The sequence below is a fragment of the Leguminivora glycinivorella genome, chromosome 19, assembly GCF_023078275.1.
Source record: "Leguminivora glycinivorella isolate SPB_JAAS2020 chromosome 19, LegGlyc_1.1, whole genome shotgun sequence".
Classification (NCBI taxonomy): Eukaryota; Metazoa; Arthropoda; class Insecta; order Lepidoptera; family Tortricidae; genus Leguminivora; species Leguminivora glycinivorella.
Window position 1 is genome coordinate 4437579 of NC_062989.1, and position 21335 is coordinate 4458913.

General features: G+C 40.1%; 1 protein-coding gene across 1 annotated transcript; it reads left to right on the forward strand.

The window, feature by feature from the left end:
* Window positions 1–4080: 4080 nt before the first annotated feature.
* Window positions 4081–20053, forward strand: LOC125236288 (asparagine--tRNA ligase, cytoplasmic). The gene is made up of 10 exons (XM_048143021.1): window positions 4081–4243; window positions 4318–4665; window positions 5836–6056; window positions 8551–8669; window positions 10050–10223; window positions 11691–11819; window positions 12751–12895; window positions 17577–17681; window positions 18338–18548; window positions 19214–20053. The coding sequence occupies exons 1-10, from the start codon at window positions 4210–4212 to the stop codon at window positions 19396–19398; spliced, it is 1671 nt and encodes a 556-aa protein (XP_047998978.1). The 5' UTR covers window positions 4081–4209; the 3' UTR covers window positions 19399–20053.
* Window positions 20054–21335: the final 1282 nt, after the last annotated feature.

Below are 21335 nucleotides of genomic sequence, written 5' to 3' on the forward strand. Positions count from 1 at the left end.
AATAAAGTGTTTTTCTTCTAGTAATCTAAATACATAACCATTATTATTTTTGCACTGTAAGCCGTAGCGGTGACATCCAATAGGCCAATACCGAGTAGTTTCTTCATAAGAGCTGGCATGAAACATCTATGAAACCAGCAGTTATTTCGTAGGCATTCTTTGCCAGTTCTTTTGAAGCTGCTACCTATTAGTTGTTAAAATCATTATTATTTTTCCACTGTAAGCCGTAGCGGTGACATCCAATAGGCCAATATCAAGTAGCTTCTTCATAAGATCTGGCACGAAACATCTATGAAACCAGCAGTTACTTCGTAGGCATTCTTTGCCAGTTCTTTTGAAGCTGCTACCTATTAGTTGTTAAAATCATTATTATTTTTCCACTGTAAGCTGTAGCCGTGACGTCCAATAGGCCAATATCAAGTAGCTTCTTCATAAGAGCTGGCACGAAACATCTATGAAACCAGCAGTTATTTCGTAGACATTTATTGCCAGCTATTTTGAAGCTGCTACCTACTAGTTTTGATAATAATTAATAACTTTTCACTGTAATCCATGGCGATGACCCCCAAAACATTGATCTAATTTAGTTAGTTTCTTCACAAGAATTGGCAGGAAACATCTATGAAACCGGCAGTTATTTCGTAGGCATTCTTTGCCAGTTCTTTTGAAGCTGCTATCTACTAGTTTTGAAAATAATTATTAACTATTCACTGTAGTAAGCCGTAGCGATGACACCCAATACCTACAAAGTAATTTCTTCATAAGAGCTGGTACGAAAAATCTATGAAACAGGCAGTTATTTCGTAGGCATTCTTTCCCAGTTCTTTTGAAGCTGCTACATACTAGCTTTCATAATATTGATTAACTTTTCACTGGTCCAAGTAGTTTCATAAGAGCTGGCACTAAACATCTATGAAACCCGCAGTTATTTCGTAGACATTCTTTGCCAGTTCTTTTGAAACCAACTTAGGTATCACCAGAAACAAAACGAACGTAAAAAATTAACACTTTAAGGTTCGAAGAGAAAAAAGGAAAAACCGAAATGAAAAGAACATAACGTCACTACTTTAAAAAAAACTTGTATCTTCGTCTGTCAATGAAAAGAAAATTGTAGTATGTATGGAATGCATATAGACTTACTGCGTTTTAACTTTGAGGAGCAGCGTGAGATACGAGATTTTTTCAGTTACGTTGCAGACATTCGTCTCACAGCCAATGATACCATCTTCATACAAATATTGGTCCTAATGGTCCTCCATTCTGCCGCAATCCTGGAATAATTACAATAATAGCTAATAAATATCGATACGATTTCAAAATGTGGGGGCCGATTTTTGAGTCTCACTGTCACTAAAATACCGGTTGAAAACGGTGAATTGCCTATTATTTTCAGTGACAATTTTCTGAATTCGAACGCCGTGAGACTCAAAAATCGGCCCTTTGGCTGTGGGCTGACGGCCACCATCTTGAGGCAAATGCGCGCGCACGAGCACGATTATTTTGCGGGGCTAGTTAATAAATAGCATAAACTCGAGTTTCAAAAAGAAAATATGACATACATACACACATACACATAATTAAAATCACGCCTGTAATCACAAAAGAGGTAGGCAGGGGCACAAAACATGAAACCTTCAGTTAGGCCAGTTGATTTTGCGGGTGTCCATGGGCAGCTGTAATTGTTTACCATCAGGCAATCTCTGTCTACTACTTGTTTGAAATTATTTAAAAAAAACCATAATTATTTTGACTTATTTATAGATCCAAATTAATGGTGGTTCATTATTGGGCATGTCACCCTTAAATAATATTTAATTTAATATCAATAACTTTAGGTCATAAATTGTCAATAATGTACATATCTACTTCATCTGCTAAGTAAACGTAGTAATAACTTATTAGCCGGGTCCACAGAGAGCGAGGCAATTGCTCACGCGACGCGACGAACGTACACTATTTTTTTTTAGGCCGGGCCAGGATACCACCAACTACTAAGAAGATACTACCAGGGTACGTAGCCGAATGGCACAGACGCTCACGATACGAAACGCTCGTAGATATTTATCCCTATCGCCTATCGCTCTTGCTTATTGACGCGACAGAGCCCGACTCCGACTACCCTTCGCGGCGTTTCGTTGTCGTTTCGCGTCGCAGAAATGCCATTCGGCTACGGCACCAGACAGGCAAGCATGGTCGCGCGATAAATCTCGGCTGAGGCACGTCTACTTTCGTCGCGTGAGCACATTATCTCGGGATGTGCCTCGCTCTGTGTGGACCCGGCTAATCATTAATAGCCCGGTCCATAACTCCACACAGAGCGAGGCACGCCGCGAGGCAATGTGCTCACGCGGCAAACGTCCAATGTAGACGTGCCCGTGCCAAACATAATAATAATAAATTTAAAAGTGGAAAATGTCTGCCTTGGGTGAGACTTGAACTCACGGCCCACTCAACACTCTTACCACTCTCGCGCGCGCTCTACGCTACTTAACACTCTTACGGTAGATGTCGCTACGGGTCCCATTGACCTAAGTGGTGGGAAATTTCGCTGGCTTGGTTGAAGTCTTGGTGGCTCAGTTGGCAGAGCGCTGGAGTATCGATCCAGAGGCCGTGAGTTCAAGTCTCACCCAAGGCAGACATTTTCCACTTTTGAATTTATTCTAAGCCTAATGGCATCGATTGCAGACGTTTCTGCTAATCAGAAGTTATAATAATAATCATTTATTGCGAACCATGGTTACAAAGTTGTTTCCATATAGGTACATAGGATCACATGGCACCCTGGTGGGGTAAGGCAATTTTTAATACATACTATTTAAACTTAATTACTAATTAGCTAGGCTTATTATAAGTGTGTATCTTCCATATACTCTTGGATAGAGTAATATGCCTTGTTCAATAGTAAATTCTTGAGCTTAGTTATAAATAGGGAAGTTTTATCTACACATTTTATCTGGTGAGGTAGCTTGTTATATATCTGTATAGCTCTATAGTAAGGACCTCTTCTTCGACCTCGGCTGAGGCAGGTTGCTCGGCCGAGGCAAAAAGCGCGCGTGCCTCCGCCGAGGCACGTCTATATAGTAAGCTTGCCGCCAATGCCAAACTGTAGTTAGTTTTACAAACTTACTTACACTTTTCAACTATTGTGCATTCCTATCTTATTGAATCCCATACACCAAACAACACTGAACTTGTATGAAATATATAGCGAACATAACATAACGTACCACTTTTTTGCCTTTTGCTACCAATAAAACATTAATTTGCAATTTACTTTTGGAAAAAACTGAAAAACTGTCTCACTTCAGTTGTTATTCATTCAAACTGTTTTTTTTTTTTTTTAAGAAATGTGGCCAGTATAGAAAAGTAATTGATCCTGGGTAATCGAGTTTGAAGTCGATAAAATTTTAAAAAGGGTTTCTAAAAAAAAGAGTTATTAAAATAAAGTTAGCTGCAATTGATTAGTAATATTATTTTAAAGATTGTTATTTATAAAACATTTAGCAATTCATTTGTACTTTTTTTGGTGTGAACATTCGTGTCACTGTCAGTGTCAATGTCAAACAGTCTATGCCCCTTACCATGCCTATTCTACTCAGGGTTGCCAACCGTACGAGGTTCCTCCTACAAATACGAGATTTACGGTCTTACGTACGAGGTACGAGGATACTATTAACCTCGTACAAATATGTACGAGATTTTGATAATATGGCCAATTGGATATATGTATATTATTAGCATTTTCAATCTTTTTACACCATTTACGCGATGATTGTCTATGGCAGCTATCGCTTCAACAACCACACCGCACCGCACCTTGGAATGTTTTCACGAAAGTGAGAGCGACAAAGTGTTATTTTTTTATCGCTATCACTTACGTGAAAAAAATCCACAGACGTGGTGCGGTGCGATCATTTCTTAGGTACTTTAATACGGAGTGGTCCCGATAGTTTAATATGCTTAATTTTGTTTTAAACACGTTTTAATAATATTTTTTATATGTACGAGGTTTGAAAGTCTAAATACGAGAATTTTAGCTGCATACGTACGAGGAAGTTTGCTTTACGGTTGGCAACCCTGATTCTACTTTCTGGTTATTCCATTCCATTCGCGGTGCGGTGTAATGCGGCAACCGCATTTATTTCTGCATTGATTATTTTGTGAAACATTAGTGATAAGATAAATAATCAAATATAATACTTTTTCATAATGGCCCAGGGGGATATTAAAAATTTATCCTTAAGTAAGTAATTTCGCATATAACCTATGCATGGTGAAACACGTAAGCAAATTTTGTAACTAACATTATAATTACAGAGGAGATTTTCACATCCGATAAGAGAGGTAACGATGAAACTGGCGATGGTACAGAGGGGAATCCGTTTAAAACGATCCTTCAGGCTATGCGTAGAGCGGGGAAGGAGCCATTTCCGACAATCTATGTTGATTCGAAAGAAGAAGGAAAAGTTTACGATGTAGCTGCTAAGTCTCAGCTGAAGAAGATTCAGAAGATCTGGGTTCGAGAGGCACACAAGGCAGCAGATAAGGCTAAGCTTGAGGAGGAAACCAATGAGAAGAGATTGCAGAACTTTGAGGAAGCAAAGAAAGTATGCATTGAAAAAGACCCAAAACTGCCGAAAGCGGAAAATGTTAAGATTTATGAGAGTAAGTCAAATCAAAGTTATTTTTTTAGGGCATTATCAGTTCTTTTATTACTACCCATTTTGAAAATAAGACCTATACTAATACTAAGTAGGTATTAATACAAATTTCATACAGAAATGCAGTACCATATGTGACATACCATATGTGACGTACCATACGCAACTAGGTGTTAACAATTCTATGTCCATCAAATGTGTCAACACTATTTTATATAGTGTTTCTAAGTAGTGACTATTTTGATGATTATTTTTGAGTTTGAATTAGAAAATGTGGCACAATTCAGGTTTTGTTATGATATAAGGTAAACAACATGAACTCAGTTGAATGATGCAATATAGTGCATAAGTGTCATGACTATTGCACTAATTTCCTTATTAACAAAGTTAATTAGTGGGGCATCCCCTAGTTCATACTGTACATAGCTTGCATGAGATGTTATTGTGTAATAAATTGATTGCTAACTAGTTTTAGTATTGATATAATTAATTTTGTAAAATTATACTCAATATTTTTCTATTGCTTACAAGGAAACATTACTTTAGCCACATTATGTTGAAGATCTTATATACATATATATAATACACCATGTTTTTTTTTTCTTTTCCGTAACACGTAGACACATAGCTAGGTTCTTTATCAGGAGCCATATATCACTTTTAGAGACCCTTAAGAATAACATTCAAGTTCAAGTGATTGACGGCACATGACAAAACAAATAACATTAGGAATTGGTCACACACATGTTCTGTAATTATCTTTAGATTTGTAATAACTCGATAACCGTAACAGTTAAGACTCTAGTTACTTAGAGAAATTAATTGTATTGTATTTGATCTAAAGCCTGCCTGTGTGGTGACGGGTTAAGAATTTCACCACCCCCTTTCTTCCCATGGGTGTTGTAGAAAGCGACTATGGGATATGGGTTAAATTGTGGCGTAGGCGAGAAGCTGGCAACCTGTCACTGCAATGTCACAGTTTTGTTTTCTTTCAACCCCTTATTTGCCAAGAGTGGCACTGAAGCTTTTTATTAGTTTCATGTGTTCTGCCTACCCCTTTATGGGATACAGGCGTGATTGTATGTATGATCTAAAGAACCTTCCCTTAAAGTTAACGGAATTCAATAAAAACAGTGTATATTTGAAGATCTTTATTTGTATTCTCTCATCTCAGCACCGGAGCATCGTGGGAAGCGTATCTGCGTCCGAGGCTGGGTACACAGGCTGCGCAGACAGGGCAAAGCTCTGACGTTCCTCACCCTCCGTGACGGGACTGGCTTCTTGCAGTGCGTGCTCCATGGAATCCTCTGCCAAACATACAATGCTTTAGTCCTGTCGACTGAGTCTTCGGTTATTATCTATGGCAAATTGGAAGTTTTACCAGAAGGAAAAACTGTGAGTACCTAGTTTGTTAAAAATAATGTGAGACATCAGGTTAATTACTAAACCTAGATATTTTTCTGGCACAAACAAAGTGACACTAGTGACTTCCTTCTGCCAGAAGCCTATTGCAAGCGATATTGTTCGAGACGCAAATCACCAATCCTTGCGGGGTGAGGCGGGCGCGCACGGTGCTGCCATTGGTCGTTTCAAATAATGGCGCGCTTTTACGATTAGCAGTAGGGATGGGAATGGGACATGTCTATTATAGACAATGGTACCGGTACCAGTACTGTGGTGAATTTGTTTTGCAACAAATTATAATATTATAATTAAATTATAATAAGGCCTAGTTACCCTTCGGGTTGGAAGGTCAGATGGCAGTCGCTTTCATAAAACTAGTGCCTACGCCAAATCTTGGGATTAGTTTCCAAAGCGGACCCCAGGCTCCCATGAGCCGTGGCGAATGCCGATGCCGGGATAACGCAAGGAGGATGATGATTGTGATAGCACCTCAATAAAACCGGCCAAGAGCGTGTCGGGCCACGCTCAGTGTAGGGTTCCGTAGTTTTCCGTATTTTTCTCAAAAACTACTGAACCTATCAAGTTCAAAACAATTTTCCTAGAAAGTCTTTATAAAGTTCTACTTTTGTGATTTTTTTCATATTTTTTAAACATATGGTTCAAAAGTTAGAGGGGGGGGGACGCACTTTTTTTTCCTTTAGGAGCGATTATTTCCGAGAATATTAATATTATCAAAAAACGATCTTAGGAAACCCTTATTAATTTTTAAATACCTATCTAACAATATATCACACGTTAGGGTTGGAATGAAAAAAAATTTCAGCCCCCACTTTACATGTAGGGGGGTACCCTAATAAAACATTTTTTTCCATTTTTTATTTTTGCACTTTGTCGGCGTGATTCATATACATATTGGTACCAAATTTCAGCTTTCTAGTGCTAACGGTTACTGAGATTATCCGCGGACGGACGGACGGACGGACGGACGGACGGACGGACAGACAGACATGGCGAAACTATAAGGGTTCCTAGTTGACTACGGAACCCTAAAAATCATTCTAGTAACTAATAACTAAACTGTGCATTTTTACTTACGTTTACTAAGTTAAATTACCAACTAAATATTCTAAACTAATCAATCAACTAAATAACACTACAGACTCTACAGATTCTAGATAATTATTCACAATTACAAATCTGCTTTCTTTTATATTTCATAAAATGGTAGCACATGGTACGAACGGCAGTACGAAGTTCCCGCAACAGACATAAACTAACATGGCCCCATCCCTAGTCGTTTACGTGAAAGGGATAGCATATCGCATTGTTAACTAGGCAAAAAGGGATGGACGCGCCTCGGCGCCGCTCAGTACAACCATATTGACCAGTATAAATGAACTCCGCGGATAATAAACAATATTCAACAAAATAATTAATTTGACTTAACTGTGGAATGTTATTCCATCTTTTTTATATGTAGAAGTGTTAGAAGACTTGCCACACCACTTTATGCTGCAAGAGACCATTGTTTGCAACCAAATTTGATTATTTAAGATTTTTTCCCGAGCGGACACGAACACTGTTAGCGGGTCGTATACTTGGGCGCTACTGATCGGTGTCGCACGCGTTCAAACTTTTATAAACCTGATTTGTCGTATGCTTGGTGACCGCGAGTCGCCCTGTAAGGGCCGTCTTGTTGTATTGGTCTGTGTCGATAACTTACGTTATAGTATGTCATTAATTATCGCCGTGGCACTGAATCTTGAGTAGTTTCATGTGCTCTTCCTACCAGGTTTAGGGAATATAGCCTTGAATTTATGTGTATACATATAACATATTAATGTTTTATACAAATACTAGCTTTTGCCCGCGGCTTCACTCGCGTTAGAAAGAGGCAAAAAGTAGCCTATGTCACTCTCCATCCCTTTAACTATCTCTACCTAAAAAATAACGTCTATTCGTCGCTCCGTTTTGCCGTGAAAGTTTACACAATTTGTTACATGATTATTCAACATTTTAGAGATTTTAACTATAAAACTCCCGTGAGACTCATACATATTTAAAAATATTTTAAGCGGGTTACTCACGTATTAAGTCGATATAGCAGCCGCGCGCACCGAGCAAGCGCCCGCAGTATGCGTCGCGCTCTCGACATGTAAAGGCGGGGTGTCGCTACTCTTGAGAAAGGTTCTCGAAATTGAACCGAAACATGTCGAACGCTATATCGACTTAATACGTGAGTAACCCGCTTAAAATATTTTTAAATATTTTAGAGATTATTATTAAGGGTAATTAATATACCTTATGTAAGGCTATCGATAAAAGGATTGCCGATGTTTTTATTTTATCAAGCACTAACAACTTCAAGTTCGTTCCTGAAAAATATCTATATTAATTACCCTCACTGATACTTAATTTTACAATAAATTATTTCATTACTTGTATGTGTCATTAGTTCAAAATGTAATGATTGAAAAATTCACAGGCCCCAGGCGGGCATGAGCTGACAGCAGACTACTGGGAGCTGGTGGGCCTGGCGCCCCCTGGTGGAGCCGACGCCATTCTCAACGAGGAAGCTCTGGTTGATGTTCAGCTGGATAACAGGTAACCTTATTGGTTACTTATCTTCTTGGGGTTCAATGTGGAGTTGCTAGAACTTGTTATTTTATGGGCCACTTGCACCACCCGCTTAACTCAAGGTTAGTGGGCTGTCAACTGTCAAATTCCATATAAGTTCGGGTGAGTATTAACCATTTTCGGTGAAGCAAGTGACCCTTACAGTGTTTGCGGTTCTAACATTGTCTCATTTGATAGTTGACAGTGCACACTCCCATTTTATTGTCTTTCTTCATGAGATAATGTCTTTTGTCTCATGTCTTTCTATCCTAGCCTGTGCTTAGCCTACTTCTATAACTTTTCTTAAGATTTTCTGAATAAATTCTTGCTCATTTTGTTTTGAACTTCTGTATTAGTAAACTCGCATTTGTTCAAACAAAAGTTTATGCAAGTGTTTCAGAGAATGTGACTTAATGAGGACAAAATCAAAAATGTAACGCATTAAGGTGTTGAGTATCGTAGTTATTTGTTATACAAGGGGGCAAAGTTGTATTTTAACGCCGAGTGTGGAAATGAAAAACGAGCAAGTGAAAGGATTCTATAGTTCAAGAATAGAATCCTGAACTTGCGAGTTTTTTAACACACGAGAAGTAAAATACATTTGCACCCGAGTGTAACACAAAACTTTTCCCCTCACTATAGCGAGGAAACTACAACGCAAAAATGCGTTTATCACTGCTTCCAGTAGTTCCACAGGTGGTAAGTCATCTTTATTACTAGATTCACCTACTTTTGTCAATTTTAAAGCAGTTAATTAGACTTTATTCAAGGTCTAATTACTTTACCCACTAGGGGATAAAATGCGTTTTTACCCGCTGGTATTAAAAGACAAAACACGTGTTTCCGAGCTAGTGACGGGAAAATAAATAAAAGGATCTAACATATTATAATAATTCTATCCACTCACAACTCACATTCACGATAATTTTCAATGGACTTTTATTATAGTAACAACAGTGACAGCTGACTGTGAAATACGTGTAGGAGGATAGGTATCTATGTTCCTCGCAAGGCCCAATGTGCATCACAGCATGCAATCTTTTTTAGTCTAACGCAATTTTTTTTCATATGATAAGATAAACATCTTTTTTGCGTTCTTAGAAAACAAAAGTGAGATAGGTCTTAAAAAGCATACTCAAAAGTAACTGACCACCTTGTACTAAAAATGAACTCTGTATAGGTACTGATAAACATAATTCATTTTAGCATAATGTGGCCAGTTACTGAAAGTTGGCCAGTAATATAAATTTTATGTAAAAAATATCTTTATTTAAATTTAAAGACAATTCATATTTCGTATAGGGTGACCAGTTATTGGACACTGGCCAGTTACTTGCAATTCCCCCTAATTAAATAACCATATTTCAGGCACATAATGATCCGTGGTGAGAACACATCGAAAGTGCTCCGCGCCCGCGCGGCCGTCACCCGCGCGTTCCGCGACCACTTCTACGCTCGCCATTACACGGAGGTCACCCCGCCGACGCTGGTACAAACCCAGTGCGAGGGAGGGAGCACTCTGTTCAAGTTCAGCTATTTCGGGTGAGTCTACTTAACTACTACAATTAAAACGAAGATTCTCACCTTAGAATATAGTCCATTTACGCCTTCTGTGACCACTTCTACGCTCGCCATTACACGGGGGTCACCCCGCCGACGCTGGTACAAACCCAGTGCGAGGGAGGGAGCACTTTGTTCAAGTTCAGCTATTTCGGGTGAATCTACTTAACTACTGCAATTAAAACGAAGTTCTCACCTTAGAATATAGTCCATTTACGCCTTCTGTGACCACTTCTACGCTCGCCATTACACGGGGGTCACCCCGCCGACGCTGGTACAAACCCAGTGCGAGGGAGGGAGCACTCTGTTCAAGTTCAGCTATTTCGGGTGAATCTACTTAACTACTACAATTAAAACGAAGATTCTCACCTTATAATATAGTCCATTTACGCCTTCTGTGATCACTTCTTCGCTCGCCATTACACGGAGGTCACCCCGCCGACGCTAGTACAAACCCAGTGCGAGGGAGGGAGCACAACTACTACAATTAAAACGAAGATTCTCACCTTAGAATATAATCCATTTACGCCTTCTGTGATCACTTCTTCGCTCGCCATTACACGGAGGTCACCCCGCCGACGCTAGTACAAACCCAGTGCGAGGGAGGGAGCACTCTGTTCAAGTTCAGCTATTTCGGGTGAGTCTACTTAACTACTACAATTAAAACGAAGATTCTCACCTTAGAATATAGTCCATTTACACCTTCTGTGACCACTTCTACGCTCGCCATTACACGGGGGTCACCCCGCCGACGCTGGTACAAACCCAGTGCGAGGGAGGGAGCACTCTGTTCAAGTTCAGCTATTTCGGGTGAATCTACTTAACTACTACAATTAAAACGAAGATTCTCACCTTATAATATAGTCCATTTACGCCTTCTGTGATCACTTCTTCGCTCGCCATTACACGGAGGTCACCCCGCCGACGCTGGTACAAACCCAGTGCGAGGGAGGGAGCACTCTGTTCAAGTTCAGCTATTTCGGGTGAGTCTACTTTAACTACTACAATTAAAACGAAGATTCTCACCTTATAATATAGTCCATTTACGCCTTCTGTGACCACTTCTACGCTCGCCATTACACGGGGGTCACCCCGCCGACGCTGGTACAAACCCAGTGCGAGGGAAGGAGCACTCTGTTCAAGTTCAGCTATTTCGGGTGAGTGCTCAGTCGCTATAATCACAAAGATCTTCGCCAGGAGTGAATTTACGGAGGATGTGATATAGATGGTTAGATCATTACGCGATGTGAATGTGACCACTTCTACGCTCGCCATTACACGGAGGTGACGCCGCCGACGCTGTCACAAACCCAGTGTGAGGGTGGCAGTACTAATAATACTAAAATTATTCTGTACTGTTGTAAACTTTCGCGCCATCTTTGCTCGTTTTTGCTCATTATTTATCTTCCACTAGTGTCGTGTGGATATTTATATTATTTATTTTTGCAGCGAGGAAGCATACCTGACGCAAAGCTCCCAGCTTTACCTGGAAACTTGCCTGCCAGCGTTAGGAGACGTGTACTGCATCGCGCAATCCTACCGCGCCGAGCAGTCGCGCACTAGACGTCATCTTGCCGAGTAAGTATAAGTATATATGCGGCGTTCCACCGGATGAGCCCGCTAAACAACTCTTTATTGACCTTAGTATATTAACTGTGCCCTCTCTGTATATTTTTGAGGTAGGAAAATATGTGAGAAGAAACCTGCATGAGTTTCCAATCGCAAAGGTCAATTCCGCAAGGAGGAAACCAGGGCTAGCTGTACCCACACACAGGCTTCAGAAAACTGGTAAGTCCCTTGGTGTGATGGGCGCTAAAATATATAATAAAATACCTGAAAAAATTAAAATGCTTGCAACAGACCGTACCTTTGTTCGTGAGTTTAAAACCTACTGCACAAACATGGCCTGCTACTCGGTGAATGAGTACCTGGTAAATTGAAGTGTCCAAGTCCCCATTTTATTGTATCTGTACCTATCAATAATAATGTCATTAATTTATATGTTTTAATTTTGTGTTATATAATTTCAACAATATTATTTGTTAATTAATTTATGAACATGTAATGTGAATATAATGAATTGTTATTTTTTTGTAATTTATGATTGTAAACTGACAGTGTATGATTAATACCAATAAAAATCTATCTATCTATCTATATAGGATTTACAATCTTCATACTAAGAATCTTTTACCTCCATTTTTAGCGCCATCTATTAAATACTATCATAACTACACTGATGATGCCTACAAATTTATTTTTTGATGTGTATTGACGTGATATCATGATATTAAAATAAGGAAGCATGTCATTTATTCTTATAAAAAATAAAAACACGCAAAAAATTTTGGGGAAAATATGATTTTGGCCACTTCCAGGCTGCGAAACAGCGCCATCTAGTTTTAAGCCTAAAAGGCCCATACATTTCTGGGGTACGCTTTTTTGTATGGGCTTTGTCTGTGCCTGTATTATATGGTCCTTGATAATAAGCATGATTTTTGTCTTACAGGTACAGCCACGTAGAAGCTGAATGCCCGTTCATCACTTTCGAAGACCTGTTGAACCGTTTGGAAGATTTGGTTGTGGACGTAGTCGATCGCGTGCTGGCTTCGCCCGACGCTCATCTTGTACACGACCTCAACCCTAACTTCAAGGTCAGTCACACACAAACACGCACACAATACTTACACACACGCATACAGCCCCGTAGAAGAACATTGTTCATCACCTTCGAGGATCTGTTGAATCGTTTGGAACATTTGGTTGTGGACGTAGTAGATCGCGTGCTCGCTTCGCCCGACGCTCATCTTGTACACGACCTCAACCCTAACTTCAAGGTCAGTCACACACAAACACGCACACAATACTTACACACACGCATACAGCCCCGTAGAAGAACATTGTTCATCACCTTCGAGGAACTGTTGAATCGTTTGGAAGGATGGAAGGTATAAAAATGTACATTCAGTATACAAATCCATACTGATATTATAAATGGGAAAGTGTTTGTCCCGTCTTTCACGGCAAAACGGAGCGACGAATTGTCGTGATTTTTTAAGTGGAGATAGTTGAAGGGATGGAGAGTGACATAGGCTACTTTTTGTCTCTTTCTAACGCGAGCGAAGCCGCGGGCAAAAGCTAGTAAATAATAATATAGCCAGTAATACATTTCGTTTCATTCACGGAGATGTGCGCTCTGAATCGCAATGTCTACACTTTAAATAACCTGCGTGTTACCGTGAATTACAGAATCTATACTTCCCGCTGCTAGGCACAGGCGTCCCACTCATCCCACTTTGACTCATATAGGTTGTTTCATTTTGCAAATATATGTATGCAGCAGGCAAGTGTTGGAACAATATTCCACCAACCAATTTGCGAAATATAACTTTTTGTCGCTGATACAATTTGCAGATCTGTCTTTGTCGTACTTACGCAGATCCGAACTGGAACCCGGTAGTGGAACGATTTTCTGATCCGTATAGTATATGTTTAGTAAGTCAATAATGTCAAAATACTGTCTTTTCCCTAGGAAAATTCTGTAAGCAATATGCGCGTACACATCCGAAGATAGATCCCTAGGACCTAGGTTTAAACTTCTTCATTATACGCAAGTATAGGAACAGATCTAATTATTTACAAAATATCTGGGCACAGACCAACCCCTATAGACATCTATTACAAGACGACTCGCGGTGGCCAGCCTTCCTAGTATTTGCACTGATATAAGCGCGGGCGCTCGCCGTGCCCGATCAGTATCGACCAAGTAACAGACCCGAAAGCAGCGCGTGTTTTTCGCACAAAAAAATTGGAAAAGGGTATTTTGATGCCTTAAAGATGTCCACCTGTAGTGTGAAATGGTGTGGAAAGGTAACAAGAAGCTCAAATTTAAAAACAGACGGCATTACATTCCACAAATAAGTCATATTTATAATTTATTCAGAGCCGGCATAGGTCAACTTACATTGGCCACTTACGCGTCAGTAGAGGGACAGTCATACTTCTGTCCCTTTTCATCTGGCGCGACTGCCCGCCGTCCTTGAAACGGCCAATCACAGCGCGCTTAACACATTCCCCGCCCGCTCCTCGCACCCCAAACACTGGTGACTCGTATCGCGAACCAAATATACAAGACTGCCACTCTATAGGAGGTTCTCTGTGTATCTGGGCGACCGAGCTTCGCTCGGTTCTATTTTAATATATCACGTCTTTAGATAAAAAAAAACTTATAAATACAAAAAAAAAAGACAAAAAACAAAAACTTAATTTCTGGCCGGGATTCGAAACCCTGACACCTACGATCTATCTGCGTACATTAGACCGACCTCGTACGACTGAGCTAAGCGGAACTGATGCGCGCGCGGCGAAATTAACGACCATATTTTATGTTTACTAACGTGAAAGAAAAACTCATGAAAACTCGAAAATTCGCGTTTTCCGGGATCTAAGGCTACGCTAGATCGATTTTTGACCCCTGCCCAGCAAACATTCTAAGTGCTTTTACCCATGCTCTAGAATATATTACTAATTTAGGTAAAAATTACATCATACGCACCACATAAATTCACATCTCGTACATTTATACTTCTGGGTAAAAATATAGAGCCATTGAAACGTAAATTTCCCTTCATCAAAGCACCATAAGGTCACAAACTTAAAGGTTGATTATGAGCAAAATGTAAGGTAAAATTAACTTCGAAACTCGACCAATTGTTCATATTTACTTGTACGTCCATATTAGGTGTATATGCGACGTAACTTTTTCTTAAACTGGGGACCTTTAGGTCATCGATTTAAGTCGCTTTTGCTACCAATTTCGTAGTAAATATTACCTTCTTGAGAGACCAAATTTAGACCATAAAGTTATAAATACTTGTAAGGTACTAATATTACCATAAGGTTTCATTTAGATTTACCTAATAGTCAAATTAACCCTAAAAATAACCAATAAGTCGACGTTTGCGAGGCGACCTCAGATCAAGTTATTTTTACTCACAAATAAGTCATATCTCGGTGAAATAGGACGTATATACTCAATAGTTATTTCGGTTTTTTAAATCAAAAGTTGTGTTGTGTTAACAATGGCCAAAGAGAAAAAAAAAATATAGACATTCCAGTAGTTATTATAGGAAGATTAAGAAGGCTAAGGCTAAGGCTAATTATAAGGACGTTCAGAGTGAAACATCAGAAGAAATAAATTGTGAATTGGCTTCTACATCCGGTTTTCAAGGAGTATCTACTTTGTGTGTTTCTTCTGATCCTGATACCACACACACAAGCAAGGATTTTTTACCATCTGATAATATAGATGAGAAGAGCGACGATGAAGAAATCTGTTCAAACAAGGAATCAGAAAATGAAGATTCTGGAGATGAGTATGTGACAAATAAAGATTATTTAAATATGAAACTTGTGGAAGACCTAAGAGAATGGACAGTACAGCACAAACCCACCAAGTCATCTTTAAACGACTTGTTAGCTGTACTGAGTAAATATGGTTTTAAATTGCCTAAATCCGCATCTTTCTGTAGCCGGCTCACCATCGTAGGAGGCCACGACAGAACGCCGTTCTCCTCCCACGCTGAAGGGCAAAGCGTTATTTCCAGTCCCCTTCGGGACGGGGTGGCCACTATCTTATATGACATATTGCAATAATAAAAACCTAAAACCAAAATTGGAGTCAATTAAAAATAAATATTTATGTAATTTTATTACATATACGCGTGCAGCACGTTGATATGTTTTAAACTAAGCAAACATTCATCAAATCAGGTATTATGTTGATCCCTAAAAACACCCGAAAACGTTTCAAAATCAATTGTCACATATAACTTACCTATTGGGAAACCACTATGCGTAATATTTATCTTTGGCACGTCTAATCGTTAGCACGCAACCTACGTCCGCGCTGTCAAACAAAATACTGTCTTGCGATACGAGGTCGAATTATAGTCATGATGGCGGTCGTTTTGACCTTGTATGGTTACTCGACACCATTAGGTCGTAGAATTAAGTGTATATTACGTAAAATTGACTTAAATACCATTACGTCGTATTTTTAGGTATATTTAACTTCTTAGTCGAGCCGACATTTTGTTTTCTTACAATCAGACGGTGTTATTGTAAATTGCATATTATAGGTATGTTGTAATACTAAAACGATAACATTTAACGGTGTTTTTATTGTCATTTATATGACAAAAATATATATAGTTAAGTTAATATAATTACAAACACCGAACACAAAATTACGAAACCTATTTACAAGCAATACATACTATTTATGAGCTTTAAAATAAGTAATACTTAAGTATTTCGAAAGCCCGTCAGTACTTTTGAATAAAAACCTAACATACTGCACGAGAAATTTTTCAGCGCACAAGATTTCATCGTATAATTCCTGCGTAATCGACCTAGATAATTAGTTTACGTAAAGTAATAGCCGCCATTCTCGTTGCAAAACTCAAGTTAGATTTTTAGCCAGACATTTTTTGTGAGCGTAAAGAAAATACTCTCGTAATATGTTTGTCTCTTTCTTTGCATGATACCTCGTAAAAAAATAACCTTTTTTAGTAATTTAATGGTAAAAACCACGTTGAAATAACGTTGAAAAATGGTAAGTCTTACCAATTTAGTACATTACAACCCATGGCACGTCGTGTCGACGTCGATTCCACGTCGCAAGAATCACCTAAGTGGCGACCATTAGGTCGCAATTACTTAAATTACGTGGAGTCGACGTAGCCGGCACGTGCTTTTTTTCCCCACTTTGGTCGACTCCACGTGGATTCGAGGTCGATTCGAGGTAACTCATTTTGGTCACTGTCAGATTTGCGACCTATAATAGGTAGTTTTATCGATATTTTTACCTAAAATGTTTGCTGGGTGAAAACCCCCACATAACAAATTTCAGCGAAATCGTTAGAGCGGTTTCCGAGATCGTCGGTATATATGTATAAATAAATAAATATACAAGAATTGCTCGTTTAAAAGTATAAGATAACATTTTTTTTTACCAGTCTCTCTAGCTATATCGTAAACCTGTACAGGTGGAAGCACCTACTGCTTGCCCTTAGAGTTGGTCAAAGACGCCTAGACTTACAAAGATGACATATAGAAGAGAAATTTCGACGGCTTCCGCTGTGACGGGGTGGCCTAGGGGTTCATTGCGTTAGCCCGGATTGCTAAAGACGCCGGTTCGAATACGGCCTCCGCCACTGGTGGTGTCCGTCATCTTTTTTCTCTAATATATGACATCTTATTTCGATTTTTTTTCTTCATTATATTTAAATTGTTTTGAAATGCGGAATTTTCAAAAACCTTTTTATATTACAGAGGCCCCAAAGGCCGTTCAAGCGGATGGCGTACACGGAGGCGCTGGAGTACCTCAAACAACACAACATCACCAAGGAGGACGGATCCTTCTACGAGTTTGGGGATGTAAGTACTACTACTGTATAGATTTAGATTAGATTAGAAACGTCTTGTTGTTACCTCTTTTTAATTATAAATGGGCTTACTCTTGGCCACAGACTAGCCAACGGCAAAGACGTGGCCTACGATGGAGTGAGCTCGCCCAGAAGATGCCTGTTCACTCTTGATTTGAAGGTTGCCGGATTATATGAGCTCGGAAATATGGCCGCCGGCAAGGAATTCCACTCCTTGTCAGTGCGCATAAGAAAAGAAGAAGCAAAGCGCTTCGTGCGGATCCCCTCTGCGGGTGCCTCTGTTTAATTGTTTTTCTTTCTTGTGCATTGCTTGTAAACTATGTGAGGTGTGCAATTGTATAAACTGAGATAGATACCATAAGAAAAGCCTAGCCTTTAGAGATAACGTACACTAGAGAATTTTCGACGGCTACCCACTACGGACGTTAGCCGCGTAAGCTGAAGACCTGGGTTGATTCTCAGCTCACTCAGCTCAGCCACCTTTTTATCCCTGGATATCGATATTCAGGCAAGATTATCAAGTAACCACTTTATTATTCAATGAGACAACGTCAACTGTTTTTATTTCTCTTATTGATCCCATTCGTGCCAGCACTTGTGAACAACCTTTAAAGCTACGACAAAATATAACTAAACCGTTATCCACAGGACATCCCCGAACAGCCCGAACGCAAGATGACCGACGCGATCGGAGTCCCCATCCTGCTTCATAGTTTCCCGGCTGAGATCAAGTCTTTCTACATGCAGCGCTGCGCTCACGATCCGCGTCTCACGGAGTCTGTGGACGTACTGATGCCTGGCGTCGGTGAAATCGTCGGTGGTTCCATGCGTTCTTGGGACTACGACCAGCTCATGGAAGGTAGGATCTATCCACAGCTTCCCGACCGAGATCAAGTCTTTCTACATGCAGCGCTGCGCTCAAGATGAGTGTCCCACGGAGTCTGTGGATGTACTGATGCCTGGTGTGGGTGAAATCGTGGGGGGATCCATGCGTTCTTGGGATTATGACCAGCTCATGGAAGGTAGGACCTCTCCACAGCTTCCCGGCTGAGAACAAGTCTTTCTACATGCAGCGATGCGCTCACGACACTCGGCTCACGGAGTCTGTGGACGTCCTGATGCCTGGCGTGGGTGAAATCGTTGGGGGATCCATGCGTTCTTGGGACTATGACCAGCTCATGGAAGGTAGGACCGTCTCCACAGCTGAGATTAAGTCTTTTTACATGCGACGCTGCGCTCATGGCCGTCTTCTTACGGAGTCGGTCGATGAACTGATGCCTGGTGTCGGCGAGATTGTTGGAGCATCCATGCGTTCTTGGGACTATAACCAGCTCATGGAATAAAGATAGATACCTACCATACTACTAGTCTGTCCTTTATTAGCGCTAAGTAAATGTAGAGGGGATACTCTTCGCGCCCTGTAACCCCCTGAGAGACCTTTTTTGACTTCTGCGCAATAACGGTCAGCGCTAGAGTTTCCTGCCGCTTGTATTTAATTGCACTAATAACTTGCCTTCTCCGCAGGCTACAAGCGCGAGGACATCGACCCCGCCCCCTACTACTGGTACACCGACCAGCGCAAGTTCGGCTCCACCCCGCACGGCGGCTACGGGCTTGGACTTGAGCGCTTCCTGTGCTGGCTGCTCAACCGCTACCACATCCGTGAGGTCTGCCTGTACCCGCGCTTCCTGGAGCGCTGCACTCCTTAGACACACTGGGCCAATCCGCGGCAAGAGTAACGTGAGTCACGATTTTATGGCACGTTCAATTTTATTCACAATGCAAGTTGAAGTGATAATCTAAGATCTTTCACGATATATGCATAGATCCCTTCATTTGCAGCTGTAGTTCAAATAAACAATCAATGCAGTCGTGATTCACGTTACTTTTACGTGCATACACTACAACGCAACCTCGGTAACGCAAGTTGCTCAACGCCACAGGGAAACTACATCTTACCAGTACCCAAAAAAACGTAACGTTCAGTGTTATGTATGAAAATGATTTTTTTCAGTGTTTATATTGCCGCTAGCTGTTTTAATCGTCATAAATATTGCTTATAAATACTATTTATTTTTCACTTTTCTACCGTCAATGGTTTTAAGCTAGGAAAATCTCAATACATATATTTATGACGCATTTTTTTTTTAATATGAGCACTAATGTAAGCGTCATAGAGTTCTTCTAAACCACAGCTTCAGTAACGAAGCTGTACGAAGTCATGGCATTTCTTGTTGACATAAGACTATTGTAAGCATTTTTGTGTTATGATAGGTATTAGAAATAATATCATAAAGTGTTTTATGAAGAGTTTGATAATAACGGAATGTATTGAAGGGAAATACAGCTTGTTTTACTTAGTTACAACATTTTTATTTACCTATTCCGGATTCTTGTCAAAATAAGAAAAAGCCAAGGATACACTAGGGGACAAATGTCCTACGACATGTGTCGGCGACATGTCAAGCGAAGCCGGCCGATTTCGCCTGACATATCTGGCGACATCGCGCGACTTATATCCGCAGCGATGTCTAACGAAGTCGTACGACTTCGCCTGACATATCTGGCGACAACGCGCGACACCCGATGTCACTGCCCACACGTGTCGCGCGATGTTGCCAGACATATCGAGCGAAGTCCGGCAACGTCGCGTTACATCACCCGATGTCACTGGCGACACGTGTCGCGCGATGTCGCCAGATATGTCGAGCGAAGTCTGACAACGTCGCGCTACTTCACCCGACGTCGCTGGCGACACGTGTCGTGGGACATTTGTCCCCTAGTGTATCCTTGGCTAGTAATGAAAAGACCCTTTCATATTGGTTATCACAATGGCATTGTGCGAGCGTGACAGAAATATGAATACTTATATGCTAGTGTAATAGGGATAGCAACAGGCTGGTTAATGTACGAAAACATTCACCCCCTTATTCATAAACGTATTCTAAAGTTATCAAGCCGATAAAGTTCGTTTGTCCCTTTCCGACGTATCTGTGTGATAGAAAAGGACAAACGAACTTTATAGGCTTGATAACTTTAGAGTACGTTTATGAATAAGGGGGTCATTCTTTAACAAACATTATCTCTTTAGGTATGAGCCAATATGTAAGTACGGCAAAAATTATTCTATCTCACACTGAGTAATAAAACATCATTTAAATGTCATTATTTATTCCTTATAAGTATAAAAAAAAAACCTATAAAAATAATGTCGCTACTGTGTGTTTATGATATTCTTGACTTTAAACCAAGGACGATTATAAAGGACCAGCAGAGTCCATACTAAATACCGTACCCCGTTGGCAGCCGTAAATCTATGTCACTAGATGTCACTAAGAGTCTCATTTGAATAAAAATGTCGTTTTTTTTTTAAATACGCACGCGGTAGTTCAACGGCATTACAAGTGATACAGTAAAAAGTATGTAGATGACGCTAGGGGCCCGTGTCATGTTTCAGTCCCTGTTTACAACGCAAGCCATCGTTCTTATTTTGAATTATGACAATCATGCAAAAGAGTACCATACTGTCAAATTTTCTATCTCTTTCATTTTGAGCGTGACGTCAATGATTAGTAATATTACTTTCAATATATTTAAAATTTAGATTTTAATGAGGCCATTTCGAACGGTGTTTATGATAGATATC

What these genes read in the sequence shown, in the direction of transcription:
- LOC125236288 (XM_048143021.1), top strand. Translation starts at nt 4,210, where the DNA reads ATGGCCCAGGGGGATATTAAAAATTTATCCTTAA. An exon ending in TTTTACCAGAAGGAAAAACT is followed by an intron (nt 6,057 to 8,550) that starts GTGAGTACCTAG and finishes AAAAATTCACAG; the next exon opens with GCCCCAGGCGGGCATGAGCT. An exon ending in ACTAGACGTCATCTTGCCGA is followed by an intron (nt 11,820 to 12,750) that starts GTAAGTATAAGT and finishes TTTGTCTTACAG; the next exon opens with GTACAGCCACGTAGAAGCTG.